Source organism: Brachyistius frenatus, unplaced genomic scaffold (assembly GCF_029030835.1).
Source record: "Brachyistius frenatus isolate BFR_SWC_R1_liver_20210118 unplaced genomic scaffold, ASM2903083v1 Contig_23, whole genome shotgun sequence".
In the NCBI taxonomy this organism is placed as follows: domain Eukaryota; kingdom Metazoa; phylum Chordata; class Actinopteri; family Embiotocidae; genus Brachyistius; species Brachyistius frenatus.
The window spans coordinates 929901-942018 of record NW_027210622.1 but is presented as its reverse complement, the minus strand read 5'-3'; the positions used below and the strand labels follow the sequence as shown (position 1 = coordinate 942018).

Genomic DNA, 12118 nt, shown 5'->3' with positions numbered 1-12118 from the left:
CTTTCTGTTCCTTTTCTAATGCAGTAGTGAAAATAAAATGGAACAGCATGTCTACATGTGCACTGCTGTTAAAGTCCCTGTCCATGAGAAAGGATACCACTTTCATGTTTGTACAAGGATCAAATTGTTTCGACGTTGTCACCACAACTGTCTAGAAAATCAAGTAAACAGCATTGTACGTTGAGAATACAGTCATCATTACACGTTAGAAGGGTTATAATCAAAATGATTCAGATTTTTAGGAAAGGTGCATTTCTTCTTCTTTTTACATTGCAAGATCTCCTTCAGTTTGATTATTTAAAGTTATTCCCACTTGGTTGAATAATTTAACTGTTATTCCTCAAAACATTTGCTCCAGACTCAGGAGTTCGGTCATAAGCTCTATGTTTGTTATTTTTTCACAAAGCCAAAGTCAGAACCACTTTCAGACAAGTGCTTTTCAACTTGATTACCTTCATCTGTCGGATGGGCCACAGTTGATTCAAACATCTTGGCTCTCAGCATAAATGTAAAGGTGTTCAGTTCCACGCCTCCACAGCAGTAATGACAGCGGCTCCTATGAGAAAGACAACATAGATCAGCCACCAGATTAGTGTAAAACTTTAGCTCCCAGCAGTGTCGGTAGGTAAATTCTTTTAGGTAGAGTGATTTTAACTGACCAGTATATGTACTCATCCTCATACCGAAACAACAAAAATAGGTGGATATCCGCTCACACCCAAAACATAGCATTTTAACTGCCCTCTATAGGACGAAGACTTCCTCGTAGTTACAAGACAGAATAGGTCAATTTAAAATGTACTTCAACCCTATATTAAAAAAGTGGTTTAATTCTGGGATATATAATAACAAAAGAAAAATTATCATCGATTTCCCTAAAACTAGTTTGTTTTTACTTGCTCTTTTTTTCTTTGTCTATAATTCAGAGATAATATACTCACATCACAAAGCTTTTTGCAGTTGCAAAAAAGCTGTTAATAGTCAACTTTGTGGGTTATTAACAAAGCGGCAGATGCTAGTTTCTGGCTGCACAAACTGAAATAGAATTAATAATAAATAAATGAAAACCCTTTGCTTTAGAGTTTTAAGACCTGAATTTGAAGCTTAGAAGGACACAATGGCCTGGGGGGAAGAGCCTCTTTCCAAATTAGATGGGAAAAAGCTTTGTGTCAGATAAACATCTGCTCTGTCTGCTTAATTGTCCTTTAAGAAGACACTCGCTAAATCCGAACTTGTATATTCAGCCCTCACATACGGTAGTTTTATGTAATCTGACATTGACTGAAGTGCTCAGGATACCTGTGTGACTTTCCAAGGATGCAGAACAGTGACAATGAATAAAAAGGGGGGGAAATGGGAAATGCCTTGCCAACCCACTTGTTGCCATGGATACCATAAGGACTAAGACCATATGTTATTATGCTTTATTCCTCACTCACAAGGCAGATGGCAAGATATGTGGCTCAGTGAGATCAATTTCATATTTCATGCCCCTTTACTGTACGAGAGCATGACAAACATTTCTGTTGATCATTTATCGAATAAGGCTAGGTTGTTACAGCAGAGGATATATAAACCAAGTATTGAAACTGACACAAATAACTGCAACTGAGCACAGTAATAATAATACACAAAATAATAGCATGGCAAAATGGTAGTATGGACACATTTATGTACACTAAAGGCAGAAACCTGATTATTAAACACAGACGAGGACAGTAGAGGACGCGCTGTGGAGGGCGTTCAGATTGCTGTTCAGACCAGAAACTCTTCATGGTGTACTTGTGGTGGTCGATCTGCTCCGAAGCCTTTACTGGAAAGGAACTTTGATGCCAGCAGGACCAGGATTGTGTCTCCTGGCTAATTAACAGTCCACTGACATCTGAACACTGAGGATACCAGCTGCTGGTGTGGAAGCAGCTGGAGCCTGCCTGCTCTCTATTCTTTCATGTGCATAACCATGGTGATGATTTGTACTGTAAAATCACAGGTTGTAGTTGAAAATGACTCTGACAACATCCAGTTATTTCTTTCACTCTGTGTCATACAGTATGTTTTAGAGCAACATATTGTTTTCTGGTTCTTATTCCCGCCTGGTGTCATCTCTCTGCAGTCCAGGGGTTTCTAAATGACAGCAACATTCACCATCACAGTCACAGGTAATGAAAGCATGGGTGGTTCTGGTGCCTTTACTTAGAAGTTTGCCATGTTTCAGTAACTCCCTCCTGAAGTCATTAATAGAGGAAACAAAACTGATTTCCTCTCTTTAAAAAAAAAAAAAAAAAAAGCAGCCCTGACTCATGCTTCAGTCAGTCCTCCCTCCAAGCTGCCTTTCTGTCTCCATTCTTCCATCCCTCACTAGCACAGTGTCTTCTGGACACTCTCTGAACTAAATAAGCAAATGATTACAATGCAGCAGGTTGCCAGGTCTATTTCCCTGCTTACCTCCCTGTCATTATGTCAGCAGCAATGTTATGTAAGTCTGGGTTTGCTTAAAAGTAGCAAATACAGAATGTGTGAGTATATTCTTAAGTATGACCAGTAAGTTTTTAACAAAATATCACATCTTTCTTGCTTACTCATTCTTTTCTTTTTTTTCTGTTCTTTTTGGTCTTCGTTCTTCACTTTGTACTTGTTTATAATACATTATTGCTCAAGAAGAAAATAATAATCTGACTCCTGATTTTTTATTTAATGTTTGTCTTGGCATTCATCATAGTTTAGGTAGCTTTGATTACATGGCTTAAATGCTATTCTTTAACCACAGGGGTATTTGTGAAAAACTGCAAATAAATGTGTAATATACTGCACATTATCTTTGTCCTAAATAATAAACTGATGAACACAATGGGGGAAACTACCATAGAGGAAGAGCAAACAGTTGTCCAGCACAAGATTTGTGGACTTCTTTGGTAGGACAAGCTTCAGTCAATTTGACAATATTCACTCGAAGAGATTATTTTAGAAATCAATCACTGACCGCTGTTGTGGGTTTGATGTGTGTTATTACAGAAGATGTGAACAAATGTCAGGTAGTCCGCTTGTGTTAATATTCAGTAAACAGCTGCTCTATAGCCACTAGTTCAGTTTGTCTCTGTCTCTTGACATTTAGTACAGGTGACAACACGCACGCAGCTGTCAGACTGTACATTTACTTAAACTTTTTCTTCATAGTATAGGAAAAAACAAACACTCATTTTCAAAGTAAAACTTCAAAGGCACAGGATCAACTTTGCAGCTCTTCTGACTCTTTCAGTTGCTCCTCTGAACAAAATTAAGCCATATATTCATCTTTAACTTTTTGGCAGCAAGCAACACACAAAGAACGACAGTTGCAGCAATCCCACCACAGTTTCTACAGCAACTGCACAGTTTAGTTTTTAGTTTGCACTTTGCACTGTGCAACAGCGGATGAGCTGTACATTCTACCAATTCCAAGCAGCATAAATAACACATCCTAAATCCATAATGGACGAGTGCTGAAAGCAGCACTGCAGAAAGAAATTAAATATACAATATTACAGGAGCATGGCTCAAACCTCCTGTTTTGTGGCTGAAAAGTTCATCAGACCAACGAAGAAAGATAGGAAAGGGTTATATACAATCATCTGAGGACACCTAGTGGTCAGTTAATAATGATTACAGGTCCTCAAACGCTTTTCATTTACACAGTACATTGTTCAAACACTGACCCTGGAAACCAGGAGGAGAGTAGCACAGATTTCCCTCAAGTTTGATTTGTGATATATTTTTCAAATAGCCTTGACACTTAGTAGCAAAAGTCAAGGATTAAAGTCCTGGGCTCATCACTCTTCTCCTTCTTTTTCTTCACTTTCAAATAAACATGCAAGCATTTTAAATCATCGACGATGTTCTCAGTCAGAATCTTCTAAGACAATTTGAATCTCATGATGACAAAAATATGTGACACACCTGCAGTTTCCCTTGTGTTGTATTAACTACAAACTGTGTAAAATTGATATTAATGATGCCAAACAGAAAAGTGTTTTTACATTTCTATAGCAACAAGTTGAAAAAGGGTTATCCATCATCTCTTTGGTGCTTTTATGATTTATCGCCAAACTACTATGAGTTTTTGGAAATTAAAATTTCATTTACACAACAGCAACTATGCACCAGCTGTTATGAAAGCCAGATTAATAGTTTGATGATAAGAGCATTGACCACTGACATAGTTTGTAGATGCCCTTTCTTTGCCTGTAAAATACTGTTCCCAAAGTCAAACCAAACCACAGTGAGGTAGCATTTAGTTATAGCAGTTGTCTCAGGAATCTACATACATATGCAAACACACTGACTGGGACTAAGATAGCAGAGAAGTGGTATACAACACCTGAAAGCTGGGAGCCTGCTGATTAATTTGAGCTCAGCTTCAGCACTGTGTATCAAGTTATTCAGCCCCGTTCTGAATTAGCTGGCAATACCTGGTTGGTACCGATGGATGCCTTCAGTTTTATACAGGAGTATTTTCAGTCCTGCTGATTCTAATCCGCAAGGTTTTACTCCATAACACGGTTTTGTAAAGAAATCTGAAAGCTTGCTCTGACATTTTGTTTTGCTGTTGTGCTTGTTTATGGTCACGTCATCGTAGACCTTTGACATGACTGTCTGACCTCAAACATCATTTCCGACCGGATGGAAAGTTTGAAAATCAAGATCTTCAATTAACCACTCGCTGGAATCAAAAATATAATTAGAATATGAACAAAACCAACACAAATGACAACAACAACAAAATTTAATTAAAAAAAAAAAAAACATGTCGTTGTCATCCGCCAGGAGGTGCTGTCGCTGCCTGCGAACCGCAGCCATACAGACAGACCAATGGCGCTGGGGCCAACGCTTTATTACTTAACACGCCCTTGTTCGGCCTCCTCTGTCTCAATGGCTCTGCTCCATAGATGGCATCTGAGATGCTGTTAGGGCAGCCAAAGCTTGATTTAATACTGTGACAAACCTGAATTCGTTTGTGATGGCAGTCTGTATTTTCATTGACGATTAAAAGAAAGTACAGTGTTGCACTAGTGTAAAAAACAACAACAACAACAAAAAACAAACTTTAATAGCATTTTTTTTTATGCACATCATTTTTGAGGAATGTGATTACAGCAATTGAAGCACACAGAGTTACTATTTAAGAAAGCCGTGGATTTGATTTACATTCGGTACAGTCACTTAAAGAATGGTTGAACAGCAGTTCTTTGGCTTCATCTTGTGGTCATACGGAGTAAGCACAACTAACAGAGACGTGCGGTACCTCCGTTTTTGCAACACTGGGATTGTCCGCCAAGTTGAGCTACACGTCAGTAGGGAACCTGTACTGGTGACTGGACGTGTGCCGTGCGCGTCAGGCGGTTCCCGGATGCACCAAACAGAAACATGGAACGGGTAGTGGTGGAAGTGCCGATCAACAACGGTGAGATACATTACCACCTCCACGTCTAACACGCATTTCAGCCACTTACAATAATATCTCCTGAACCGCATTTAGTGCTTCTCTCGATTCGTGCACATATTCTCCTCCTCCTCTGACGCATTTGGTTCGGCATTAAACTGTAGCCTCTGTGGGGCTATCAGTGCTTCAGAGGCTGTTTGTCTCGCTTCTGTGGATAAACTGCTGTAGCTGCAGGCTACTGGCTGCTTACCCTTGTGTGCACAGTGTGAGGCTGAGACAGTGGTGACAGAGCTGCTGTCATCCGTCAAATAGCAGCTCTGCAACTGACAGAAGGCTGTCACCACTTAACCTCTGCATCAAAACACAGGCCCCATTTATTCCCCATCATGGCTTGTCAGTTATAGTCAAAATGATATGGATGGACCAATAAAAACTATATTTCAAGTTTGTTTTTTTGTAGCTTAAATCAGTTTTACACCACTATCAGTCTCATGCCAGAGAGTGTAATGGTTTTACTCTAATCAAAATAGTAGATTATCCTATTTAATAGCAGTTATAATGTAATTGGGTAGAATATAGTTTTATTTGTTTTTTGTTAACCAGAAGGTCAGAGGTCAGGGCAACCATGAACCATGCCCTCTTTGTTAATAATCGTTTTTCAATTCATGATGTCACCTTGCTGTCTTTGAAAAAACAAAGAGTGTGTATTTGACCAGTTGTATTATAATATTTAATATTATAAGATATTTCCAACTTCAGGTTTCTCCCTTGCCTGCCCCTCCACAACCCCACGAAAGCGTCAGGTGCGTTTTTCAGCACGCCATGACATCATCCTCCTGCGAGAAGTTATCGCTCAGAACCCATTTGCTTCCAAAGAGCCAGGTTTGTGTTTCCTAAAAAAGGACTAATCCACTTAAAAACGCTTACAGGATGTCCAATTGCAGAGAGCTGCAGTTTTTGCATGATACCTGGTGACTGTTTGGTATCAAAATATTTGTCATGGAGAACATTTCATTGAATATTCTATTTTTGTTTTTGATCTTTTAATTGTAGAAATGTACAATTTTCACATCACACTATTGAAACAAACTTCCTTTTTGTATTAATATGTGTATGAACACATTGATGTTGTCAGGACGGATCTGGGCCAGAGTGGGAGAAATCATCACTACCGCCCTCCAAGAGGAAAACTTTGAGGTGGATGCAAGAAGGTGTAGGGAGAGGACCATGTTGCTGCTCGACTACTACAAGAAACAAGACTTCCCCAGTCTGCGCAGGTTGGTTCAGGCAACAAGAACTGTACTTCTGGATAAAAGAAGAGCAAGCTGTTCTGTTTCCTGAAGAAATTATAGCTCTGAACTGGATGTGGTGACGTGTAGATGTGCTTAGCTTCACTTAGAAGATTTAGTATAAATTCATGTGTGTGCTTTTGGTGTCTTCAGGTTTGGAACAGAGAGGTTGTATGCCCAAAAGGAGGATCTGCTCCATGAGGTTTTGGAGCTGGAGGCTGAGAAGGGGCTCCTGACCAGCGGTGAGGGCACAAAGTACCAGGTGAGTGTCATTGATATGGTGTCAGCAGAGAGCAGTAGGCATACTTATGTCACATGAAATTTATTTTTACAAACATGATTTAGTGCCCTTGAGCTGGTTTAGGAAGTCAGATTGACTCTGTATTTGCTGCCGATGGGAATGGCGATAGTAATTGAGGCTAGCCAAAGATATTGGACATCCAAGATAACAAATATTTTAACATTCTGTTATTACTTGAGTATTTCCTTGTTCCTCCATTTGGTGGCTTTCAGTCACAAGTAAATTTATAGGATCCATCACGGCACTGAAATACACAATATTTAAGAGCAGTCAAGTGCCTACTTGCGTGAAATATGTCCACTCTTTGCCACAATTAAGCCAGCAAGTGTACATGTCTTAACCAGAATTAAAATATAGAATTAGAGGTACAATCAGTTGACATTGTGCATAATAAAGCCAATTTATCTCTAAGCACTGGAACTGTATACAAAGAGACAAAACAAATATTATTTTGAATGGTTTCTGTCTGATTATGTTTTTTTTTTAAAGATGTATCATCTCAAACTCTTTCAGTAAACGATACATTATTTTGATCTTGACTGTGCCAGATTTTCAATATATAATTTGTCCCATCAAGAGAGAGCTAAAAATATGCTATGACTGTGGAGGATCTGCCATAGTTTTGTAGTACTGGATGTGTTGCCATTTTTTTGTCAAGGTAGATTCATGAAAAAAAGTGTAGGTATTGGAGCAGCAGACCCAAATCTGCTTCTTGCTTTACAGTATCACTGCTGTTATTGCCCCTGCTACTACTACTCTTGCTGTTCTTTGGCGAGTGTTACTTAAACTAAATTAGTTGCCATTTCTGCCTATTATTCTCATGTTCTATATTGTTCTTGTTGTAGAAGTCGTCTTGTCCCTATCTTTCTTAGGATGATGAGAGGAGAAATCGAGCCATTGAAGAGCTAACTATGCCAGAACAGGACAAACCCAACATCACTATCACACAAACACCCTCTGAAGGTAAAACACATTCACAACATGGGACGGGGCAGGACTGTCAATTGATACCCACAGCACAGTCAACAGAAAATGTGTAAAATCAAGCTCATGACAAAGACTTCAGTCCACTGACATGTCATTTCAGAAAGAAGACATTCTTGCTGGTCGTTCTCCAAACTCAGATGCTCCTGTACGTCCTTTCAGTTACTAAGCCAATTCAATGGCAAAAAGTTACTGTTCCAGCAGTTATTGGCAACAACTAGGAAACATCAAACATAAATTATGATGTTTTTGTTGTTGTTATTTTTTTGTTGGTTTTCCTTTTCCAGAAAACAACAAAACTGGTGGGGAATTTGTAAAAAATTGTGGAGCCTAAGTAAAATATTCCAACTCCAAACGTTCATTTTAAATTCTGTGCAAGTATTGAAAGTATTTGCCTGTGATTAAACACGGCCAACTCCAGGAGTTTTGCTTTGTTTCTCACTGTACTCTTCAAGAACCAGTAAATTTGTATATAATTACAGACCCAGAAGAAGCCCGTGAGGAGATGGCAGAGATGTCAGCAGCACCCACAGCCAAGCGGCCGTGCCAGTGTTGCTGCCAGACCTACTCTGAGATTCTGAGCTTTCTGGAGAAACGCTCAGAGGCAGAGCAACGGCTTCGGGAGGAAGAACTTGCCCTCCGCCGAGAGGAACTGGAAATTCAGAGGAGTAAGATTTTCATAGAACAGAATAGTCATTTTATATCCTACTCTATATAAATTATTCTGTTATACAGTAGGTTCCTAGTTCTGTGGATATTTCAGTTTCTTCCGTCAGTTTTAGAAACCGCCTTTTTCTTTTAAATTACAAAAATTACTTTTGAACAGTATGTATGTTTTTACCCTCATGACTGATGTTAGATACTTCCTATTGGTTGGAGTGGTTGGTTCAAACATGGGACGTTTACTCAGGAGCTCACTGTTTGTGTCCCGTGTGAACAAAAGCCGACATTAAATGGTTTTACTTTATGTACGTAAGTTAATTAATGCAACGTATTTACTTACCCAAGTAATACTAGTTATTTAATCCCAAACCATGATCTTTTTCCAAACTTTAACCAAGTAGGTTTGGTGCTAGAAATCAAACAAAGTTTGTCACAATGTTAACCACCTGTTTATTACTGTTACCATGATGAGAAAAGTCTAGTGTACATGTCCCTGGTACTCTCCAGCTGTCATATATTATGTCATTGATAATGGTCAAATAGGAGCCAAATGGGAGGTGGACAATGGTTCTACCACCCATATCTATGATCCCGATGACAATTGACAGTGACCATTTAATTGACTGATTACAATCAAATCGTGTGGCTCCTTAATCATTCAACATTTCTGAATTTATTTTAAGATTCTGAGATGTGGGCAGTGATTCAGATGCCTGAAACCAGGCTGAAACAATATAAGACCAGGAAATATGAACCATTATCCTTAAGAATGAACATATCACATGTAGTCGAATAATAATGATATGAGAGACTTGACATATCTGTGAATAAAAGTCAGCTGAAAACAAATTTCTCTAAAAAAAAACCTTATCTTAAAATTCAGGAGGAAATAATTATATGCAGACTGTTGTGCTGTCCTCATTTATGCTTGTGCTGTCTCAGGTAAGATCGCTCTGGAGAGAGAACGTCTGGGAGCTGAGAGAAAAGAAAGGGAGCGGAGGTTTGAGCTCGAGAGTCAAGAGAGGCAGGTCATCTTGGACCTGTTAAAAGAGAAGGTGCTGAAAGGCTGACAGAGAAAAAATGTATCACCTGCATTTTAGTGCTATCTTTGACAGTGTGTGTGGACTTGTGGTCTGAAGCGCGTCATTAACTTTTAAAAAGAGGAAGGAAGACAACAAAGCTGGAAGATGAAAGCGAGAAACAGTGAAGTGAAATTTAAAATGGAGGGCACTCATGTCTTTGTTAGCAGTTGAAATAGGTAATGTGAGTGTCAGATACTGGTTACTCAGACAAGTACATACAGTTCCCTCACAAAGTATTCAGTTTTTTGTGTTGTAGATTTTATTTTGAATGGAAAGAAATCAGCATTTTCCCATCAACCTACACTGAATAATCCACACTGACAAAGTGGAACCATGTATTTAAACTTTTTAAGAAAAATCACAAACTGAAATCTTTCACTTACAAAAGCATTCAGACATCTTGCTGTGGCACTCCAAACTGTTGTCAGGTGGATCCTGTTTGCTTTAATACTCCTTGAAATGTGTCCAGAAATTGACTGGAGCCCACCGGAGACAAACTGACTAGCTCACCTGTGTATATAAAGTGCCACAGTTTACACTCTGTAGACCTCCACAATGATGGACTCCAAGAGCAATTCACTTGTCTCCTGCTAATACAATCCCTATAATGAAAAATGGTGGTGGCAGCATTATGCTTTGTGGGTTGCTTCTCGGTTGCAGGGAGACTCTTCAGAACTGAAGGGAAAATTAATGCAGCCATATACAGAGATGTCTTTAAATACGACCGGCCCAGAGTGCAATGACCTGAGGCGAGGATGGTTGTTCACCTATCAACATGACAGTGAACCAAAGCATACAACCAGGACAATACTGAAATGGTTTCGGGACAAGTCTTTAAATGTGGACTGATCAAAGCCGTAAACTGCACAGCACATCTTTGAAGAGATCTGAAGATGGCAGTTGACAGAAGCTTTCCATCCAAATCTAATGAAGCTTTATAGAATCTACCTGAAAGAATGGGACAAACTGTCCAAATCCAAGTGTGAAAAGCTTGTAGTGACGTCCCCAAGAACACTTGAAGCTGTTGTTGCTGTCGAAGTGGCTTATCTTGTGCTGAATTAAAGGTCTGAATACTTTTATAAATAAGACATTTCAGATTTTACCTTTTAATATATTTGAAAACATTTCTAAAAACAAATTTTAAATTTCTCATAATGGGTTTTAAGTGTAGATATGGTAAAAGAAAAGGCATTTTTAGTCATTCAAAATTAACTCTGCAAAATGCAAGGGGGTTTGATCATCTTCTGAAGGACTGTAGAACTGACCTAGAACAGGTGACAGCATTGATATTTGTAGAAGCCAACTGCTCAAAGTTGATTCATATGTTAAATGACACTTGTTTTATTCCTCGACGCACAGTCTGTGTGTGGATTTGAAAACACTAGAATTACTCGAGTGTCAACTCAAAGATGGAATGCAGGAATGGGTGTGGTGGGGTGTCTTAGGTGTGGTGATCCACTGAGCCAAAACTGACAGACCGGATCACAGAGTGCCAACTTGATATATGCCTTTCCTCGTGTGACACCAGCAACAGTGTGAGTCCTGTTCACAGCATAAAGAATGCAAGTCTTTGTTGTGCCAGCTTGGGGAATAATAATTATAGAACAACCAAGAAAACCCGTTTATTTAGGGAATTAAGTTGTAAGGCAGCTCACACTTTTGCAAAGCCTGTAGCAATTACCATGTTAATGACTTTACACATGCCTTATTCAGCCACTTTCTAGTCAAGCATTTTGATTAGAATAGTAGTAAAACTATATTTTACTGAGTAAATTGTTGTATTTTGACTGGTAAGCACTTTTGTACTGCAAACATTCACACTAAAACAAGCCATTGAGCCTGTTTATACACGTTCTGCTGATTTACAGGTTGTTTTTTTGTCTGCTCAAGTTATTAAATGATCTGGCTTTTATTACATGACAGTTGGTGCAACCTTAGGTTCATTGTTCATTAAAAAAAAAAAAAAAAGCTTTGAATACAAATGTGGTTTTACCTTACCACCCAAAAGCCAATGTTACAAAAAAAAAAAAAAAAATCAAACTTGTGAAGAACATTTGAGGATTTCTATTCTGAAAATAAAACGAATGGTGAGCAGAGTTTGTGTGGATTTATCATAATCATCACCATCTACTTTTAACTTTAATGCACTTTGATAAAGAAATCAGACCGTACAGTATACTGAGCACTTATTCCACCACTGCCTTAAAAACATGTCTATTGGTAATGCAAGCCACGGTATTACTTCAAATCGGTTGGAGGCCAAACAACCCATGATCACCTTTACTTTACTACAGCGCTATCTGATAGGATTTATGGCACAAAAAACAACAACAATCCTTGTCTTTGCGCACGAATCCACTACATACCGCGCATTGTTGTGGTT

The 12118-nt window shown here is 38.8% G+C and overlaps 1 protein-coding gene across 2 annotated transcripts; it reads left to right on the top strand.

Annotated features, from left to right (window-relative positions):
• The first annotated feature begins 5313 nt into the window (after positions 1 to 5313).
• On the top strand, positions 5314 to 11949 carry LOC138620215 (uncharacterized). Of its 2 annotated transcripts, XM_069697214.1 has the most exons (8): positions 5314 to 5437; positions 6176 to 6298; positions 6552 to 6693; positions 6859 to 6967; positions 7879 to 7969; positions 8094 to 8138; positions 8473 to 8658; positions 9596 to 11949. In XM_069697214.1, exons 1-8 carry the CDS (start codon positions 5401 to 5403, stop codon positions 9721 to 9723), a joined length of 861 nt encoding a protein of 286 aa, XP_069553315.1. In that variant the 5' UTR covers positions 5314 to 5400; the 3' UTR covers positions 9724 to 11949. The 2 variants fall into 2 exon arrangements, with proteins under 2 accessions (XP_069553315.1, XP_069553316.1); XM_069697215.1 differs by lacking the exon at positions 8094 to 8138.
• The last annotated feature ends 169 nt before the right edge of the window (positions 11950 to 12118 follow it).